General features: G+C 37.5%; 1 protein-coding gene across 2 annotated transcripts in view; it reads right to left on the bottom strand.

Annotated features, from left to right (window-relative positions):
• SLC12A1 (solute carrier family 12 member 1) overlaps positions 1-21,831 on the bottom strand; it is a 50,657-nt gene extending 28,826 nt beyond the window's left edge. The window contains exons 1-11 of one of the 2 annotated variants that reach the window (XM_059824190.1): positions 21,421-21,831; positions 15,842-15,976; positions 15,549-15,624; positions 10,899-10,994; positions 9,348-9,487; positions 8,784-8,894; positions 7,724-7,835; positions 7,109-7,236; positions 4,231-4,315; positions 2,358-2,509; positions 652-759 (exon numbers count right to left, since the gene is read on the bottom strand). In XM_059824190.1, coding sequence (XP_059680173.1) covers positions 652-759; positions 2,358-2,509; positions 4,231-4,315; positions 7,109-7,236; positions 7,724-7,835; positions 8,784-8,894; positions 9,348-9,487; positions 10,899-10,994; positions 15,549-15,624; positions 15,842-15,976; positions 21,421-21,831 — 1,554 coding nt within the window. Of the gene's footprint in view, positions 1-651; positions 760-2,357; positions 2,510-4,230; positions 4,316-7,108; positions 7,237-7,723; positions 7,836-8,783; positions 8,895-9,347; positions 9,488-10,163; positions 10,260-10,898; positions 10,995-15,548; positions 15,625-15,841; positions 15,977-21,420 lie in introns of both variants that reach the window. The other variant, XM_059824191.1, reaches the window with a different exon arrangement.
• Positions 21,832-22,351: the final 520 nt, after the last annotated feature.

The raw sequence follows: 22,351 nt of genomic DNA, 5'->3' as shown, positions 1-22,351 counted from the left end.
ATGGCGCATAAACATTCAAATAGATAAGCCAATATTCTGCTATATTATTATATAGCAGGAAAACATAATCACAGGCATTTAATAGTTATTCAGTGCTTTAAAAAAAAAGATAAACTGAATAGCTAAATAGAGTCTAAATTGGAGGAAACTGAAGCACAAATCAGTGGCTTGGTGTAAGTTGTACAAGTTGTCTTTCTGTCCCATGCCCTCTGTTCCCATTCTGTCCACATTGCTGCTGCCCAGACAGCCTGTCTGAGCACACCTGCCAGCACCTGAATCTTATGGTCCTGAGGGCTTCTGCATATTCCTGGCACTCCTGTGCTTACAGGCTGGCTTTCTGTAAGGAGATAGAAGTGGTCCTGAAAGTGGCCTGGAAGCTATCTGTAACAAGCACATGTGTACCGCCTGCTCCTGTAGCAAAGCTGAGCTCTGACTAAAGGAATGTTATGATGCTAAATGCTCACCCCTGTATTAGGGTGATAAGACCTGCCTATTTCTGTTGAAAAACATTCTACATACTGTTTTCCCTGCCTCTTCCTCCCACATGTCAGTGTTGTTTAAATATATATCACATTTGGCACACAGAGTTCAACTAAACTGTATGTCTTTGAAGTAAGATAGAGTATAAGGAAATGGATAGGTTAATGTTACCTGGAAAACTTTGGGTGCACTGACAAGAGATGCTAGAGCTGATGACAGAGTAGCAGAAAAGATGCCAGCTGTGATGAGAGGACCAAAGCCAGACACCATGCTCATCACCTTTAGGGGGAAAAAAGAATATTGTCTTGCATTTGGATACACTTTTTGATCACAGACCCATTTAAGTACTCTGTTTCTACATGTCTCTGCTTTTCAATATACTACAAACCAACTGTGAAGTAGGGACATACTATTATTCTTGTTTTAGTAAAAAGCAATGGAGGTATAGCCAAATTTTTATACAAGTATGCAGCTGTCTGCTGAGGCACATGAGTACTCTATGAGATTTTCTCATCTCCTTTGCTAACTGGTTGCTGTAAGTAACAGCCTCTACTTGATGGGTTAATAGTCAGCTTGTAGCAAGAAGAGAAAATGGAAATGGCAGGAAAAAGCACCAAAGTATGAAGTGTGGTTGGAGGTACTTTCTTTGGTTTGGTTTGGGGTATTTTTTCTTGATTATTTAATATGGGTAAAAAAGAGGAAATGCCTGATTGAGCTGGCATAACAGCAGTGCTGCAAACAGTAATGATGGTTACTCTCAGGCGTCCCTCAGCCCTCCCAGAAGGGCTGTGCTGGCCTCTGTGACCCTTGAAGCAAAAGGGTTGTTGAGAAGCACCAGACAAGGAAGCTAAAGGATGAAGTGGACAGATGTGATTGCCAGATGGTGTGTAGGAAGCACACCAGGAAAGAAACCAGTTAATTCTTGAGATTTGTCAGATGAAGACATATGTTTTTTCTGACTTTGATCTGGCAAAGATAAATGCAAGAAGTGGAAGTCTCTTTATGGCTGTAGGGAGGTCACTGATTTTAAGGGTTGTCCTGAGTGTGGGCAGCTGAACTGAAGTGGGAGCAAGGATGGCAAATGATCAAGGAAGGAAGGAGAAGTAGGCTGTGACAGGGACAGCATATCCCTTTCAAGGTGGTTACCCAGCCCTATCATTTAGCAGAGCCAGCTGGGAAAAAAGCAAGTGACTTTAAAAGCTGCAAATGGCTAGCTGAAAAGCAAGTGCAGGTGGGTGGTGAGCTCCTCTCACAGGCCATGAAGCACTGGGGCTGAACAGACATCTGGGAGCCGTGGTTGTCAGACTGCAGAAGAACTGCTTTACTTTGATGCTTTGCCTAAGCTTTATCTTGAAGAATAAAAATGGCAGACAGTCTCTCTCTGGCCTAGGAGAAAGACCCCATTACTTCTCACTTGATTTTTCACTCGACTATTTTTGGATACTTTTTTTTTAAGAAGTCAGAACTCTGTTTTTTGTACTGTGGCACAAACCTTTTACAGTGACCACAGCACCCCTGAGGTAAAATCACATCCGTGTGTAAAGAGCAATGAGATGAGTTGCTCATCTGACAGGAGTTCCTGAGGTCTCTGTTAAGTCTAGATTTTGAGTTTGAAGCTGTTACAGCATATACTGCTGCATGGGACTTGTTGAAAGAGAAGGTAAAGACCTTACAGAGTGCTGGGAAGGCTAGTGATGGGCAGTATGAAGGTAATGTGGAATGCAGGGGACTTTTCCCTTTGATTATTCCTATAGCTTTTTATTTTGGATAAAATTGGATGTCCTGTTGCAGTTAGTTGTCAGCAAATAATGGTTTTGCATGTTTGTAATTATGTATTCATATATTGCTTATGATTATACATATTATCTCATTAAAACCTGAAAATTATTCATCAGCCCATAATCACATGGCTGACTTGCACATCTGGAAAAATCATAGCCTAGGCTGCAGGCAGATGATCCATTGCAGCTCATTCCAGGTACAACTGTATCATTGATGTTCCCAGTAGCATCTCGTACAACACAGGAGGCTGTGGAAACAATGATATATTATTATTGTCCTGCCATGTGACATTGGAAGAATGTTCTTGCCGCACTTTGACTCTCAGTCTGCACACATTTTGTACAACTGCTGCCTTGGTCTCATCCCAAAGAGCAACGTTTCATGTTGAGCAGAGATTACTTCCCTGTATTGTGGCTTAGTTTCTCATGTTGTCTGTAAGCAAATATTTACCTCTGTTACTTTTAAAATAATCAGCCAATTGACTAATAAGGACTAGCATATTTCTAAGAGTAGAGAACCAGAGAGAGATCAACAATAAATTAACTAACTCAAAAGTATATTGTCCGCCTGTGACCACTTTTACAAGTGCCAGTATTCAAAGGAAACAGGTCAGTGAGGGTCTTAGGTCTAGGCATACACTTTTTGTTTAACAAGAACACACAATTGCCTTAGAGACCCAGATCCTTAGCTGTTCAAATTGTCGTAGCCCTACTGATACCAATATGGTGAGAAAAACTTTAAACAGGAGATGTTACCTATATTCTTTTTGCTTTTATTGATATTTATGCTGTCTTTTTTTTGTTTGCCACCAGAAATGAGAAGAAACATATGGAGTTAACTTAGAGTGCTGATCTCAACATCTTTAGCAGCCAAAATGTAAGTTCATATGGTATCTTCAAATATGTCAAAACCATTGTTATTGAGAGTCCCAAAGTAACCATTATCTATTTAGCAAACCAGTATGCAAACAGAAAGAAAAACAAAAAGTATTGCACTGAAAAGTAGACAGCTCTGAAGTTGAAATACGGCTATTGCTTGTGAGAACAGAAGAATGCATTAACACAGATTTATAATAGGAAGTGAAGAATGACTACTTCAACTTTAATTGCAGGGGAAATTTAGATCCAAATAATGCAATAACCTGAGCTGCAGCTTGAATGGAGTATTCTGCCTTTTGCATAAAGTACAAGAACCACAAAAGTCAAGAAGACTTGAGATTAATCTCCCAGAAAAAGGAGTACCCTGCAGGGCTTTCATGGTGTATTGAGGTATTTGCTTGTAAGGAAGTGTGTCATTTACAACACTCTTTCTTACAGCACTATTAAAATAGAAAAAGAAAAAACTTTTTCTTGAACAGAGATTTATTGTACCCTTGTAATGAGAATTTAATTGCATATTCCTCCAATACAGTTCATGGCTTCAGTACAGGTCTCCTTTTTACTCTTGTGTCTGTTTTGTTACCTCACATTCCAGTACTGTAGAGCACCTAGTCACATAGTGCATCTTCTTTAAGATAGGCAATTGATTTCTGTTTTTGACATATAACATACAAAATGCGTGTGTTATGCTGTTACTCATGAGTGCTCAGTAAGACTAGTAAAAGCAAGTAGAAGCCATGCGAAAATTGTGAATGAGGAACAAAAGATCAGCAGATTGATCGGAGGTTCCTTAATCTTTACTATGCTCATGGATACTATATGCTAGTGGTCTTTGTCACTGAATCAAATGCAAAAGTAACCATACAAGTTATACAAAAATCCAGCTGCCAAACAGGGACCTTTGTTTCTTCTGATCGCTGCTTTTTTTTCCCCGCTGTTTTTACATACAGTAAAATCAAAACAACTATCTCTCTACATAATAAATCCACAGGATGAAAAAGCAGTGATGTTAATCATTCATTTGCATACCAGGCTTTCAAACTTCTTTAACTGTATAAATTAAGACATGAAGCAGAGGTTCTGTACTTACCTGCACATATTGCAACGGCAATGTAAGCAACTGTTGTAATCAGAATGGCCAGCATTGTTCCTTTGGGTATCGCACTTTGTGGATCCTTAAAACAAAGCAGTGACCCAAAAAACACTGTGAGTTCGTGTGCTGCACTCTGATTGCATTTGCATGCTAGTGAGTCCCATCACACTGTGATATGAAGTAGGAGAATCCTGAGCTCTGCATTTCTGGGAGCCCCAAACTCTCTTTACATTCAATGGGCTTTATTTTAATGTTTAATGATATAATGGGTAAACAGTTACATCAAACTTCTGTGGATGACAAGACTGGACCATTTTTGGTTAATTGGTAAGATAGATTCAGATAGTCACCCTGTACAGAATACAGTACTTTTGTGATTAGCAACTAGTAATTGTTAGTTGTGTCTTGACAACAGCCTACTTCCTTTCACTGTTTGGAGTTTTAATTTAGATAATTTAATACGGCAGGGTTATAATGCTTACAGACTGGCTCACAACAATATCAGCTTCAATCATGCAACTGTAAGTAAGAATCCAAAGATCTGCATTGTACATTGTAATTTTAAAGGGCATTTCAATACTAGCCAACCTTACAATTTAGTGTGTGTTTGTTTATGCTAGGAAGCACTCTTTATGAATTGTCTTCTTAAGTTGCTTTAGTGAGGTTTTTTAAGTCAAAGATGCATGGAATGCATTTTAAGCCACAGACTTTTGTACTTTTCTAACTATGCTCATTGCATGGGAAAAAACCCAAAATACAAATTTGGAGTGTCATGTGAAACATGGATGAATGACTCAACTGTGTTAATAATTTACATAATTTTTAAATGAGGTAAGGATTTATTGAGCTGAAAAATAATTGCAAAGTCACTTCAGCTGCATAAGACCTTTTGCCTTCAGATCATGGTAACTTTAATTTATACAGTTCTAATGTGCATGTCTTAGGTCACTGTTTTTGTGGAGTCTCATGCTGCAATCTTAAACACTGTAACCTTAACTCTTAGGATTAAAGCTTCTTACAGCTTTACAACTTTTAAATTTTATCAATAATTAAACACATATTTAATACGATGTTAGCACTTCAGGGCCTGCTCCAAAACCCACTGAAGTCACTAGGAAAGACTAGCTGTTTCTGTAAGTAGGCTTTGGACTAGGCCACTACTTGAGTGTGTAGCACCTACAGAAGCATGTACGTAGGTGTTTGCAACAAATTCTAAAGAAAGTTGATTGGTCAATTTTATACTTTTAAATACTTCTTAGCTTGTCTTTTAGATTTCTGGAGAGGCTGGTTAATTTAATTAGACCTGTCTAATGATATCTAAACACACTCAGTGGGGAACCTGCAGCCTGGAGGACTTGGTTATAGAAATCCACTTATTGCCAGTCTGAAACAACCACAGAGAGCCAATGGGAGAACCGCTTCCCTCGGTCTGCTCAGAGTCTTTCAAATAGCTTATGAAAGAAGTGCTGCTGCTTTGGGTGCTTGCCATGTATAGAGAGTGCCATATATGGCAAAAGAATTATTTTTGTTTGATAAAAGGATGGAGATTGTGTGAGGCTGATTCAGTCTCAGCGGACAGAAGTACAATGATTTTGTTTTTTTTAATTAAAATTGGAATCTCATAGATGCTATTAGTGGCTCGGTTTCTACATATTTCTCTCTGTGCTTGGCTTCAAAATCAGTCCTCTGAAAACAAAGGAGATGAGGCCTGTGCCAATATAGAAATGACAGACCTTTGGTTGAATCCTTAAGGTATACAAGACAATGGGTCTATATGATAAAGCCAAATAACTTCATTTGACATTCTGGAGTTATGAAGGTGTGGGCCACATCTTTTTGGTGATTTTTTTTTTTTATTTTATTTTTTGGTTTGTTTTTTGGGTGGTTTCTTTGGGTTTTGTTTGGATTTTGTTGTTGCTGGGGTTTTTTTGTTTTGGGTTTTTGTTTTTTTTTAGTATTAGATTGCAGGATTTAAGTTATGGATACCCCTGGTGCATTTCTGAATTTCTTGTAATGTTACGAATTATTGCATTGCTCCACATTTACTAGAGATGTTTTACCAAATGCTTTGCTGAGCTTTGAATTACTTCATCTTTACATTTAGCTTTAAACACTTTGCACTAAATACACTGTGCAGAGTCATGAAAACTAGAGGGCACTCAAAGTTAAAACTAAATTCCTGTCTCTAGATCACCAGTATGTTTAGATACTGGAAATACCATCTCGTACAACTGCTATACTGCAAGAGGAGAGTGGGGACCTGACAGAATGGCCACAGCAAGACAATTGGGCACCCTTGGACCTCCTTTCCCTTTCTCTTCAAACTCCTTTCTTTTGTCACAGCTGCAAACCTGCAGCTTTTCCTTTGAGGAGAAGTAGTGACATGGGATTGGGACATACTTGCTTTCATTTAAAAGCTCTGTTTGCTCTGCCCTTGCTATGACCCTGAATAGAAAAAGCCGGTCTCCACTGATTCTTGTTTGTACAAACATGAGCCTTACAGGTAGGCTTTTTGGGATGATGTTTTAGGAGATTTTGCAAAAGACGACCATCAAAAGAGACACATGTAATTTTTCTTATGTCATGTGCTGCTAATGGAACATTAATAATATGTTATCATAGGTTATTGAAACATGCTTTTAAATGATATAGCAACCCAAATCTAAATGCAGTAATTTGTGTAAATAGCCATAATGCATTATGAGAGAAAATGTGAATTGATGTTTTTAAATAATAAAGCAGGTACTTAAAAGTGAGAGTTTTACTTCCCAAAATAAGAGATGATTTAAAACTGAATACAGTGTTGATTCATAATTCATTTTCTTGTACTTTTTTCAGCTTACAGCTAGTATTATGAAGTTAATGAAATACGTACTTTCAGATCTCCTGAGATATTGGCTCCTGCAAGAATGCCAGTGGCAGCTGGGAAAAAAATGGCAAACACCGAGAAAAATCCTTCTCCACTTCTGAAATCTGGTCCAAAGTTTTCTGCAAATATTGATGCTGCAAATATAGGTGAAAATGAAACATACCACCAGGATTTGATTCCAAAGTTACCTAATGAAGGAGGTGAATAAGCTAATCTTTCATGTCTGGACGACTGGGTTTGAATCTGTCTCATATCATAAGGAAAATTAATTTGATTTCCTTAGTCTGTTCCCAGTAGGATGTGCTTGTCTGCATCTCAGAGCTACAGATCCATATTGAAGTGACAGGAGTGTCACTGTAGCACTTGCACTTAGCTCTTTGTAAAAGTTTGTCTGTGCTCTGCTGATATATAAATGACTCAAGCTGCAGCTAACTGTGCTATCAACTTCAGCAGCAGAGAGCCAGACTCAAAGATGAAATAAATTCCCTTGGTTTGCAAGCTTACTTAAACGTGGGCAGAAGATCCTGATCTTGTGACCTTTTTCAGTGGAATCCTTAACTCAGTATGAAGCCAAAAAGAATGCAAACTTATTATTTTATGATAGATAGCAAGGTTACTTGCCTTGGTAATTAAAAAAGCCTCTTGCCTTCTTTTCATTGTTGGTAGGAATGACTGTCCCAATAAAGAAGTTTGCAATGGCAACAAGGAGAACAACTAGAAGAATAACTTGAGCCTATTAATAGAAACAAAAAGATTTTCCTGATTATTTTAATTTGTATTGACTGTGGGGATGGCTATGTAGTAAGTTATCTGTGTGTGTTCCCTATGACAGATTACTAATTTCTGTAGTTTTCAAAAATACCAGGAATCAAGACAGCTGAATCAGCTAATGACAACAACAGATAGTTTTTACTAAGGGGTTATGAAATATATAGTTATAATTTAATTTTATGTGAGTTTCTTTACAAGAAAAGGCAAAACAAAACAGTTAATGCATTGATATAAAGTATAAGACATTTTTATATTGTTATAAAATTTGTTTAGTTGCAGTGGGTTGTCATTCCAAGGGTTATAATATCTAATTGTTTTTCTGATCTCTTTTACAAGTAGTTCTAGTCTCCATCATAGCAGAATGTAAAAATAAGGGTGCTATTCTGGACCAAATTTTGATAGCTGTATTCCACCCTCTAAAGTATTTCCATTTGAATTTCCATTTTGAACTTTTTTTTACAGGTGAAGGAATAGCAGAAGTCATTAGAGATTAAGGAAAGGATAGCAAATAGAGCTCTTCAGCTGAGTAGGGCTTGAGAGAGTACAGTGATAAAACCATATATTGGTTTAACTACTGTTTATTCTGTCAAGCTGCATCAAAAATAAGGGCAAAAGGGGCACTTACCCAAGGCTCTAAATGATGCCATGAATTATAAAAATCAATATAATTAAGCTGTCTGCAGAACACAAACTTCCTCTTCCCTTTTAAATCTATGTTCAAGGAAGAGCATGGAGTAATTGTGCTTTCATTGAATGTAATGATTAAACTGCTATTGCTTTTAGAAAGATTAAGTATAAACTGAAACTGAGTGCTTTTGAAAATTCCACCTGTTGTATAGCATTCCTCACACACAAATGCTGTACAGTAGCCTAATATACTGCTTGCTTTTATGTTCTTTTAAAGGTTTACCTTTGCTTCCCATTCCATGCCAGCAACAGAGATGCCAAGAAGACATACAACAGTTATGGTACCTATTATTCTGATGTCATTGGACTCATCTACCATCAATGTATCACTCTCCTGAAAGCAGTAAGAAATGTTATTAGAAGCAGTCTTTCTCTGCCCAACTGGTGGGATCAGGTAACAAGGTGAAATAGAAAGCAGTGAGCTGTCAAAGTTTCAGAGGTTTGTGAGACCAAGTGTTTGTATTTCATGTTCCAGCTGGCTCTTTGTAGTTAGGGTTATTTAGCTGTCCAATTAGATATCTGTTCCTTTTCTGATTTTGAGAAACGTATGAAATATATTCATAAGGTAGAAATAATGGAGAAGCGCTCTATGGCATCTTTAGACAGACCAGCTTCTTCTCTACTAAAGATGTCCCTCAAGCCTCAGCTAAAAAGTATCACCACTTAAACAAATACATTATATAAAAACAAACAAACAAACCCCAAAACAAAACAAAAAAAACCCCCACAAAACAAAACAAAAAAACCCCGAACAATTTAATCATATGCATGAAACATCTACATTTACCTTAAGAAGTTCTACAACTGTTTCGGCAAATCCAACTACATACATAGCAACTGCCACTGCATTCGCAAAAGCAAAGATAAGTCCTATGGATCCACCAAACTCTGGGCCTAGACTTCTTGAGATAAGATAGTATGCTCCACCTGCAGACAGAAATGATTATTATTTCAGCATAACTAAATGCTCAGGTTTTGCTCATTTTTCTCACATAAATGATACTGCAGGAATCTCTACTTTTAGCCTAACAAACGTGATCAATATTTGCCCTATATTAATAGAGCACACTGATGAAAAAAAAAGAATGTACTGTGTACTGGTTCTGCCTTGAGACTTTTCCGTATACCTTTCTATTGCAGAAACCTTTTTCGTGCATATTAGCATGCAAAACTGGACCTTCAAATAATTTTTCATGATACATAATACAGTAACACAGAGCAGAGAGAACCTCACTTCCAGACAGGTTCTAACTTACTTGGATCTATCCCAATGTTAGCATGAAAGATCATATTCTGTGGTACATTGATAAAGCTCCTGCATAGTGATGCAGTGAATCTTTAATCTTTTTTGCGTATCACCATAAATGGAGCATATTACTTTGTCAGTTATTTATTTCCTCTCATCACACTGGCACTTAATATTTATTGTCAGGAAGTGCTTAAGATTATATACATTTTAATTTACTGTTGATCCATTGAGAGAGATTGCTCAAATATATTTATTTATTATTGCTTTGCTTATAACACAGTTATCTCAATTCCATTTTTTTTCTAATACAAATCTGCAGATTTTTGTATTTTTCATGAGATTATATTCACTTACCTCCTCTTACTACTCCATTAGTGCAAATGGCAGACATGGAGATACCTGTTAATGTTGTTACTACTACACTCAGACCAATAACTATGATTCCAAGACCTGAAAGATCCGAAAAAGAAAGTATATTCAAGTGTATTTAAATACCTGTTCTGCTTAAATGACGTAGTAAGAACTTGCCATTTTCCACAGAGGTTAGAGCAGACCAGTTATAACTTTAAGGCTCTGAAATGCACTAAAACTTTGTTTCATAAAATACCTGACGTGCACTTTTCCAGCAAAATTATTTACTCATCTTCCAAGGAGCAGCTGAAATGTAAGGAATTTTATAAGGGAGGTATTCAATTGAAGATATCCACTGATCTGCATCAGCCTTTAAAATGAGAGGAAGAGATGCCTCATGCACAGTTTGTCGAAGGATGTCCAACCTGGAATGCCCTGAATAAGAAAGACCTGCTGAAAGGTAACAGAAGAACTCCATGAAAAGCCAGAAGCCATCCCTTGCTCAGCATCAGGCAGGAACATCTGAAATGTACTTCACAGACTGAACTGAAATCTGGGATTTATTAAAAGTGACAACTCAACATGCCATAAATTGTGATTACAGGTGGCTAGAATTGTTACCTTCCAGTTCCTCTAGATGTACCATTTGGTTTATTGTCCCTCTTGTTTGCCACATATGAAAATAATACATAAAGACCTTTTTGGTCTTGAAAGCATTAGTAACCCTAAGATTTTTACCTCCACGGACAAACCCATTAGTTGCTATTGCAGAAGTTGACAACCCAGTAATTGAGGTTACCATCGTGGCGAGAAGAATTATGATTACTCCAAGACCTGTCAGTAATAAGAAGATAAAATATTTTACTCATGTTCCGTGATTCCTACAAATCATTCTCTTTTCAAATTGAATTTTCAGGCCAGAATCAGAGCAATAAACTGAAAAGATGGTTTGTTGACCAGTTGGAGTTTGCAGAACATTTCCAAGGAGTCCATGTCATGGTAGTAAATTATTCACACCAGTTTTCAAGCAGTGATTCTTTCTGTTAGGAATACCCTAGCCAGAAGCTCTCATGATTTTCAAAGGCTGGAGGAAATGAGCAAACAAGTGTCCCTTGGCATGGTTGCTTATATCTGCCTGTAATATACATCCTGGCTGTTTAAGTGAAGAGATCAACACATTAACCAGAACTCTTGTAAGAGTGCTGCTGTCTTTCATCAGTTAATTAAATATTGAATCAGAGAAAGACTGGCTGTATAGTTTCATAGTGCACCAGGGCAAAGACTCTATCAGATAGAGAGACAAGACCTGAGTGCAAGCCTTACTTGCCAAGCTATCAAGTTCTGTGCTTCCTCACTCTCTTGTCAACTCCCTCTTTCCCTGCAAAAAGTAGTGTTACTCTAACACAAGACAAACATTTGAAAATGGAAATATTGCTTTTGAGATGCCATTTACTTTAACAGGTGACCTTGTAATGTGTAATCTTAGAGAACTTAGAATCTTTTTTTTAGCTGATATCAAAAAATTGTATCAGTAAACAGAAATAATCAAACACCTGAAGATCAGTGATAGGTGAACTGGGTTTCAGTTTGAGAAAGACTCTGAAGTCTGAGTGTGTTACCAATCTTTGGCTATATGGTCAGGTTTCTGTTAACTTTGTGGAACTGTACTAGAAACAAGAAACTATATGAGTAGGAGGTGCCTAGTACGATTTAGAATCATAGAAACATTGGTTGGAAGTGACTTCTGAAGGTCTGTAGCTCAGCCTACCAGTCATAGCAGAACTATTGCCAACACAGGATTAAATCAGTAATGGGTCTTGAAAACCTCCAGGGACAAAGATCCCACAGCCTCTTTGGATATGTTCCAGGGCTAGACTACCTGCCCACCAAAGAAGTTTTTCTCTGTGTACAAACCAGACCTCCCAAGCTACAGCTGTGGCCATTGTTTCTGTTATATTTTCTGGCACTACCGAGAGAGTTTGGCTCTGTAGTTCCAGAACACTTTCTTGTTTCAAGTCAGGTGAAGAAATAATATGACATTTTTTCTCTCAAATTTATTTCTATTCCCGTTTGTATCTATGAGTGGATGGGAAAAACACTGGGAAAAAAAAAAGAACAATTACAGTTTGGTGCCAAACATGGAATCAGTTCTTAAGTTTTATCTGAACTTGCTAAGGCTTATGCAATAGCTCTCTTGTTTCCATAAGGTACATAGGTCTTCAGTGTGGAACTGAAGATTATACATTGCTTGTAGCAATATTTATTGACCAGGGCTTGTCCAAATTGAAGCTTGGATCCTACAACTGACATCCAGCTGGAAGCACTACAAACATATTTATTTATCTGCTGTATTTCTACCTTCTGGCTTCCAGATCAGATTCCTGACTTCAGTTCATACTGGATGGTTTTAGGCATCCAGTCCCTGAATGAATGTTCTTTGCTGCTTAAATTATAGCCGTGTTATCAGAATCCTTTAAGACAGAGAAATGTTATGTGTGAGATATAAACGATATATAATATAGTGTAGGATATTTAAAGTGATTTGAGTCTCTAATAAGTCATGTTTATCCTATTGATTTCTGAACTCTTACTATAACTAGTCATGCACCTATTTTGTATGCAGGTCTGTATAAAAAAAATCCAAATGGTCATTCCTGTTGGTCAGCTACCGTTACATAGAAGGATATTGTTAAACCTTGCAAATTTTGTGCCTAAGAAGTGGCTGAATATGACTTTTAATCAGCGGTTAACTCTTAAATTGAGTAAGTTAGATGCATTAGTCTTAAACTAGTTTTAAAATTATTTGGTAAGTGCATGTGTATCCTAAGGAGTATTGTTCCAGGATTTTCTATTGCATTTCACAATGTTGTTAACATGTATATGATAAATAGGGTATTCAATGAGTAATGTCTGCTTGGGAAGGCTTTAATGTTAATTTAAAAAAATATTTTAACATTTAAGAAGAAAAGTGCATAAAATAAAGTAACTCAACCAAAACATCATTGTAATGTAACGTAGTGTAAGATAATTTAAATATTTGGGGCCAGATTTTCAGTCAACATAAACTTGGTGTTTTTCCCTGCCTTTGGCAAACTTTTCCATGTATAGGTACAAATACAGACTTCAGAGAGTCCCCAAATGTAAGGTGGAAATACCAGACTAGTTTTGGACCTGGACCCTTGTCAGGACCGTACTGTCCCTTTTTTTCCAGCTGATGATAAACAAAGAACCTTGTTGGAATATTGTTTTTTTTCCCCTGTAAGAGCTTTTGCCCCAGACAGCCTATCAGGATATGGAAATTATTGGGTTTTCTCTTTTTGGCCCTCTAATGATGGGGATATAAATGGTGCCCAGATGGTGGTTTAACTGACTCATTTAATTTCCACGTTAGTAGCAATACCCAGTGAAATCCCCAAGCCTTGGTGATGATGAGCTTCCATCACTGTTCTCCTTAAGCAGCTTGGCTAGGGACTTAAAGTTCATTGCTTATAAGACATTCAGACAATGCATTGAGAAATTATTCAAATGGAATTTGATATCTCGTTTTCAGAAGTAAAACTAACCTCCTTACATAAGGCATGCAATTTTAAAAAGCAACAGCAGAGCAATAAACCATAAGAAAGGAGGGTCTGCTTATCAGTGAATTAAAATGGTAAAATTAAATGTGAAAGCAGAAAGGCTGTAACTGATGTTGGTGCGAATTAATGTTAAAATCTGATTAAAGTTTAGATTGAAACCCAGGCATATGGCTGCTAAGTAAGTTGTTCTAAAATGAATTACTCTTGCCTATGGCTATTCTCACACCTCAAAACAAAGTAATGCTTCTTGATGATCTCAATAAGTTACTAAACTGCCCTTAAAAACTAATTTTGCATGAAACCCCAGAGCAAAGTCTTGGCAATATTAAGATGCAGAATTTTCATGGCAAGGCATATACTTATGAGTGCCTTGGGCTGTATGCTCTCATTTGGTATGCATCATAAAATCAGCAAGCACCCCTTTGTCAGGCACAGTGCTAGAGCCATGCATGGAGCACTGCAAAAGTAGGTAAAGTTCTTCCGCTTAGTTCTGAAACTTTTATTGTGGGTTTTTTTTATTTGTGTCTCTGTAAGTTTTTAGCTGGATTTTTTTTCTTAATAAGCATTTCGTTTGTTTCTCTTTTTTTAAAAGCTCAGTCTTGCTCAAGTGAAACTTCTGTGAAGTTACTGTATTTTGTTGGAAATGAGACTTCAACCATGCAAAATTTTGGAGATGTTTCGATTCAGTGTTTCATTTCACTTCCAATAACAAGGAAGTGAATGATACTTATATTCAATCTGAATTCAAGCACTGCGTTTTATCCAAGATCAGGAGAGTTGATGCCCCGAGGCCAGAGTTTGGACTCTTTGTTTGGGTCTACTTCATATTTCCATTCTGTGAGAATCCAAACTGGAATACTTGCTATCCACCCTTCAGCTTGCTGTTTTTTATGACCTCCGAGTGCCAGTCAGAGATTAGGGCCCCATTATTCTAGACTGTATGAGCATGTAACATGGAGTGACGCTGCCATTGCTGTTCACATTTCTGTGCTTCCCCAAAGCAGCAGCTCTAAAAGGGAGGTTGTACCACACAACAACTAATGATATATTGCATCTTACTGAGCTGCTCTTCTAGTTAGTGGAGATTCTTGCAGTGTTCTGAGCGCTCTCCTCTCACTGGATTCAGTGAACACTCAACAACATGCTGGACAGAGGCCTTGGAGCCCAGTCTCCTGGGGACTGGGATCTGGATTAACTCAATTGCACGATGAAGAAGCAAAGATACAGCAAGCAATGAAGTGTACTTAGTTAATTTATATGAAAGCAGGAGCAAAGTTTTTAAAACTTAGTGTTTCATAGTACACTAGTATCTAGTGCTGTGCTATAGTTAGAAATAACAAAATCCTGATGAGATGAGACCTCCTTCCAGTTCTGTTTTCATCTTTGCAGAGAAGTGTGAAGAAGCGTTGTTTTTAATATGTAGATGACAAGGTTTGGGATTCACAGATAAGCAAAGTGTGAACTCTTAAAGGTTAACTCTGTACACACATATTAGAAATTGGCCCGAGTCATGAAGTTTACATCTGTTACAGGATCTAAATACAAATTTCAGTAAAGCTTAGAAATATTCAAATGTGATGATCATATGCATAGTTAACAGATCTATGCCTCTAAGCGGTAATTTGGCTGCGAGTCTGGAAAATTCCAATAGTTTGGAGGATTAACATCTTTTACCCTGGCAAGCATTTGAAAACATTATTTAGTTCAACATGCAAATGCACATCTCAGATTATATATTAATCATGATCATGTATAGTTTATCCTCCTTATCCCTTTCACTGTTGAAAATGATATTAAGTAAGATACATACCAATTCCTGCTTGACCTACAATCCAGGAAAGTCGAATAAAAAGCATCACACCCCAAATATTAAGCATACATCTTACCTAGGTTTTAAACAAAAAATACTGTGTTAGTGCAACATTGAAAGTAGTGTTAACAACCAGAAGGGTGATAGTGTGCATTGCAGGCTTTTAAAAAGCACCGCAAACATCCCTCAAGTCCACCTCCCTCTTTTACTTCTTAAAAGACCTTAGTGTTGCAGAACTAATCTTCAAGTTTATTTTCTTTTAAATTTTTTAGAAATGCAGGTAAGTTTCTCACCAGCACACCCTTCACCCATCCGAACTTGACAAATCCTGTTTTGTTTTCTTCTTCCTTGCTGACTGCTGTCTCATCTCCAGTGGTGCTTTCTCCATTAGCCACTCTCTCAACTGAGCCGGTGGTCACGGCTATGTTCTGAAGAATCACACAGAAAAGAAACAAATTTTTGTGCCAAGCAGAGGACACCTGGCTGCATAAGAAAGACATGGAATAAAGGAATTCCAAAGATCAGGTTTTACTGTCTCCGGAGTAGAGTGCAATATTCTGCTCACACCAGGCATCAGCAGGTGGGCTTGCTAACTGTGAGAAAAGATTAAAGAATCACTTAAGAGTAAATACATTATTATCTGATACTAAATTGTTTTAACTGTAAACTGTATTCACCATATATGTTGTGTTGGTATGTTAGTAGAGCACCTAACATAATGAGGGTCTCGTGGTTGGCCTCTACATGCTGCTGCAACAATTTATGAATAATGCTAAGTGTAGCAACAGGTATAATTTCTCACTAGTGAAAAGAGACCTAGCTGAGTGCTGCATGGCAAAGTTCTGTGATGAACTCTGTTTTCTGTTGAGTAAAGTACAAACATAATTGCAGCAGCAAATGGGTAACACATTCTTGAAAACAGTCAGAGAAATGCCAGTGAAATGTTGTAAATAATGCAGTAAATGAATAATCTTTTCTGTGGTTTAGCCACCTCTGGTATAACCATACTAGATAGTATTAGGAACTGCCATATTTGTGGTGTAACCAGAATAAATAGCCCAGAATTTTAGGTTGTTCACATCCAGCTACAGACATAAATCTGTATTTTTATCTCTTCAGCTCTTCTGCCCCAGACTCTTTGAGGCAATTTAGCATCACGATAAGTTTCTTGTGGCTTGAATAGGAATTAGTCATGGTACTGAGGTTTATACTCATTGTCATTGCTGCTTTGTTTCTTTTAATTTTTATTTTTTTTTATACAAAGTTCCGGCTGGTTTTGCAAGGAGTTGCCAATAGGTTAACTATTGTCAGGTACTGTCTGGTCCTCTGCAAAGACCTTCAGGAAGGACCATATACCTTGCCATAGCCTGGCAAAGGGTCAGGAGCATGTGTCACTTCTGGAGAGGAATCAGGATGCTTTTAGGGTTTGGAGGGGGATGAAGATATTTCCAGATTAACTAAACAGGTCAAGGAGGGGAAACATCTGTGATTCTGTGAAACATATGAGGTTTTTTTAATCTTGCTTAAGCTTCAGGGCTGTTTCTGTAATTTGTCCGTGGACTTAAAAAAAAAACAACAAAAACAAAACAGACATAAAGATCAGCTGTATATGACGCTTATGCTAATGTTTGGACTCCCCCCGTCATGTATGGGGGCTCTAGCCACTATGAAGCAAGGTTGTAGAATGCCTTTGACACAGTAAATCCAGGATTGTGCTCACAAATGAGAAATAAGTGAGTGGATAATACATTTTGACATGGATTAAACTTGGTGCCTATGGCCCTTTTGGCCCTAAGTGAAATGGGAATACAAGATCTCTTGAAAGCCTGTGACTTTGAGCTCCTGAGTTACTCAGATAATTTTGACAATTCTTACCCTAAAATAATAATGGCTGTGTTTGCTCAAAATACAGTGAATGATTAAAGTGTGAGTTAAGGAAGATGAGCAGAATAATACAAGGCTTTTTTGCTATAGTGGTTAGAATTTCAAAGACAAAAAAATAAAAGGGTTTGGTCTTTGTACTTGAAACAAGTTGTTTCCTATGTACTTTGAATTAATTTGTGCTCTCTGTGCCATTATCATAAATTATGGCCTTAAACCTTCCATAAATGCATTTTAAATTGGTGTGCTTTAGTGAATGATTGGTTATTTACCAAGCAGCTGTACCTGTGCTACTCATGCATTAAGGATGTGGAATAAAAGTGACAGACATTTTGAAAAGCTACCAAAATAAAAAGTTAACTGCTTTTTTTTAAAATAACAAAAAATCCGTTCGTTGTTTCAGAACAATTTAGTCTCATCTCTCCTGGGGCTAAGGATGATGAGCTCATCAAGTCTCTGTAACAAGTGTGGTGAATAGCCAAGATGAAGAAAGGTTAGATGATTTCTTATGTAGGGTAAATATTAAGCCCAAGTAATTATCACCAGCCATCAGCTGTGAAATAGTACTTAGACTATTTTTTAGGGATTTAATTGGCGTTTTGTGGCTTAATGTGTGCAAAAACTGACATGTCTTGCTGAAAGATGACACACATTTGACTCCAGCGGTGTGGGAATTGGATATTTTGAAGTTCCTTTCAGCCTGCCTTACATTCTGACATTTGAAAAATTATGTATTAAAAAAGTGTATTAAATATTAATATTTATCTTCTGATATTAAGCCCAGCATCAAAGCACAATGGGAATGCTTATGTGATGTTTAGAAATCTGAAGTCATACATCACTTCTTATCAGAATCTGGCAATGGGCTTTGACAGGACAGTTGTCTTCAACAATTTGAGTTTCAAAAAAGCTGGGAGTGAGGGGGGTGGGATTGCCCTGGGGTATGGTGTGCTAAGCCCAGATTTTAGTGTTAAAGTAAAAAGGGATAAAGCATCTTGGGCTATTAGTCTAACCCCTGTACACAGTCAATGTGGCATATCATCCCCTCATTAGTTGGTGGCTAGAGAGCCTGCTGCACGCTGGGGCTGGTGGATAGGCACGCCATCCAGCTGCACATACTGCTTTTGCCTCCTGATAGGAGCTCAGTCTTTTCATACCATCTTAATTCCCTTCCCTACTAATCTACTATTTGGTGACCTTGTGTTTGTTTATTCTTCAGAATAAGCTCTGTAGACCGAAGTGATTTGTCCAAGGTCACAAAGTGTGTGCATGGGACAGCCAGGAATAGACTCCAGCCATGCTAATGGTGGGTCGTTTGTTCCAGTGCTGTGGTTAGTGGCTCCCAGACCAGGGCTACAACTCACGTAAGGGCACAGTGGGTTGCCAATGTAACAAAAACCCCATTACCTCTGACATTCACCTTCCTGTTTTGAGAGGCATAAGACTATCTTTCTGTAAGCTGGATACTGGAAAAAGTCTGGGAATGACCAAGCTAGATGATGCTCTTTTTCTCTTCCTTAACAGTCCCAACCTGTGAAGCAATTTTCCCTTCATTTTATTCTGGGCTGTAATCTGCCTTCTTTTTAATCTTCTCTAAGTGAAAGCCTTAAAAAAACCCTAAACAAATTTATCTAAGTTTGTTTAAAATAAACAAACCATTTGCAACAGCAAAAAAACCTGAATTTTCTGGTAATGGTCAAAACTGAAAATCCCTTGATGTGCTAATGTTCAGTACACGTTCATTCAGCATCACGTTCAAAGCCAATACACTATTTTTCTCCTCTCTGGCCACTACCAAAGTAAATTATTTCTGTAAGAGGAAGTTTCTTCTGGGCATGGAAATGTGTTTAGTCTCTTGAATAGGAGCTTACACATCTGCAAATGAGTAGGGATACCAAATTCATATTCTTCTCTTTTCACATCCATCTTGCATTCATTTTTGGAAATAAATTATGACCTAGGTAACCTGTTTCTCCTTTCTATCTAAGCCATTTTATGCAGGTCTGTGGAGACCTTAATTTAAGTAAGTCAGGCCAAAACTAGGAAGCTGTCCTAATAAGATCCTAAAGAATCAGGTCCTAATTTCCTAATGGCTATTCTTTTACTTGATTTCATTACTTTATAGTAATCCTCCTTAGGACAGGTGAATATCCAGAGAACTGGCATTTGAACAAGATCTGGACCAGCAGCCAAAAAATCAGATGCTTGTCCAAATTATTCAGACCTCAAAAGTATGTAAAGCTGAGTGGAATGGTTATGAGAGCATGTTTTCTCTGGAGATTTCTCATTTTACTATTGCCCAACATGAAAAAGAATAGGGGTTTTTGTTGCATATTGACACTTTTAGTCTGAGTTTGACTATAGAGGTGATCTCTCTTTTTCCAGCCCTGTACTGAGAAGTGCACAATTAAGAACCTCAGAAAAGGTTTTATTTTAATTCTGTAAGTAGGTGTATCCTGTCTCTCCTCTGCTTTTTACAGAGAACTTGGTATTATGGCTTAACGGGGAAGAGCCTAATTTTGCCAAAGTCAGTAGAGCATCATGTTATTCCACTGTTTTGCAGTAATTTTTTTGAGTTTAACTGTTTCAAAGTGCTTAATCTAGTTGTTCTTGTACCCAAAAGTTCTCATTACAGCTTTCCACACTATTTATTTTGCATGGAGGTGATTCTTCCACATAGGGAAATCAAGCCTTAAAAGATCTAGATAGGTGAATAGACAGCAAAATTCACCTATCTACCTATCTGAGGCAGTAATGAAGTTAGTGAAAATCTGGTATTTGAGACTTAATATTACCAACCTCTCAAATTCTTTCCTGTGAAAGTTTTGAATATGCAAACCCCAAAAGATTATATGTGACCTATGTATATTCTTCTGGCAAGTAGCCAAAGAGGGTGACAAAAGTGAGTATTATCATGATAAAGGGCATGTTTTGGTATTTCATTATTCATTTACTATAGTGCCTATGTGGGGGAAAAAAAAAAAAAAAAAGGAGCAAACAGGAAGAGTCTGCTAAGGGGAAGTTTTTTCCGTAAAATCCATTGGTCATATGTATCAATAGTAAACTCCTATTGTGTTAACCAAAAATAGGCCCACTCAGAAGGGGAGAGGAGAAACAGCCCTAGAAAATCTTTCAAAGGCAGGTTAGCCAGTTGTATCCTGTTCGGTAATTCTCTCTGTAAGTGTATTTTACATGGATGTAGTCCCATCTATTACATGAGCAAAGTCTAAACAGCCCTTCTATGTGATAGATTAGGAAGAATTTAGCCAAATTATTCCTCCATAAATGCTTTCTATGTAGTCATTCAAGAGGCTCCTCCAATTCTCTCCAAATTCATTGGTATAATGAGCATGGAGGCCTAAATTCATTCACTGAATCAGTACCTGAAAACTGTTGTCTGCTCTCCCTCTTCTGAGCAAACGCTTTCAACCTCAGCACTCTTGTTCTGAATTCTTTCTTGCTGTTTGAATGGTGTGTTACAGCAATAGACAGTAGTGCTTTAGATTTCCGATTAGCTGAAATTGCATTTGTTGCACATAACATTTTTTGTAATACTTATAGATATGTATATATTAATGAATACAACAAAGGAATCTGTGAAACTTAGTTATGCATTGACGTTAAATTCAAGTTTAGAATAAGTGTGAATTGTGTAGCTTGGTTAAATTATGAATTGATATTTATCATCTGCCATCCTAACTCTTAATTGAAACAGAAAAGATTCAGTAGTTTTATACTTTTAGACAAGATTAAGCTATGTTTTTCTGCTAATCAAGTACATTACTATCAGCTTTTAATAAAAATCTTTGCTTTGAGCAGGGTACAGGGCAGAAAACATACTGCAGCTACCAAAGGAAATACGGTAAGTGATTACTTGTACTTTTTTCTCTTGGGCAAGGTCCATGAATTTAAGGACTTTTTCATATTAATAAACAGAATTAATAGCCTGGAAATGGAATAGAGACAATTTCTATCTTTCCTTTCCACTTACCTTTGCCAGTTGTTCATGAATTTCTAATAAGCTTGGTCTGCTGAGTTTATTCCCACTGACGCTGCCAGTGTTTCTATAATAATCAATTTTGGGAACTGGGTCCACTGTGTTATGGCCGAAAGTTTGTAGATAATACATTTTAGTGTGAGTATCATAGGGATGTAAACTAGCTTCTGTTTTCTCCCCATTTTGAAGGAAATTGTCATATAATTCTCTTTTTCCTGGTCTGTAACTGATTCTCAGTCTGTTATGTGCTTCCTCAGTAAAAGAGGTTTCTTCATAATGTGGTGGGTCAGAGCCCACATCCTCTTGGGATGTTTCATTGTTGTCATGGCTTTCATTAATTATGTTAACTTGAAACCGATTTGCATTTGGATCCAAGAATACATTTGGCGAATTATTCATTGACATCTTCAGGGATGCCAAGACGTAGGTCACTGCTCCGTTTACTCTTCTGTGGCTGCAGCTAGTTAGTTGCAGCTACAGCAAAGGGTGTAGTGCTGTTGCATATGAAATCTGCTCTTAGAGTAAAGAAGTTCTGAGAAATTTTTCTTGAAATCTTTAAGCAGTCTTCCTAATGTTTTCCGCTGTGTTTCTGCCATAAAAAATATAAAGAAATTTCTGTTAACTTGCACGGTCAGATAAATTTTCCACTGTAAGCTCTCCCCCGCCTCACCCAATATCCATGAGACTGTCATCCTATGACTCGTTGAGTAAAAAAATAGTTGAGTCAAAGACTGAGTTTATGGGGATTTTTCCATTTGTGACGGATGCACTCAACTCCTTAACAAAACTAGCGGTAGTTTGGTACAGGCTCCAAAGGAGGTCAAGGCCTGAGCCATAGCCGGGCCATGAACTCCTCTAGTTTCAATCTGTTCTCTGAAAACCCCCAAAGGAGCAGAGTGACACAGTGAGCATCGATGCATATGAG

The sequence above is a fragment of the Gavia stellata genome, chromosome 13 (genome assembly GCF_030936135.1).
Source record: "Gavia stellata isolate bGavSte3 chromosome 13, bGavSte3.hap2, whole genome shotgun sequence".
Lineage (NCBI taxonomy): Eukaryota > Metazoa > Chordata > Aves > Gaviiformes > Gaviidae > Gavia > Gavia stellata.
Note: the sequence above shows the minus strand (reverse complement) of the source record. Positions and strands in the feature narration are given on the sequence as shown.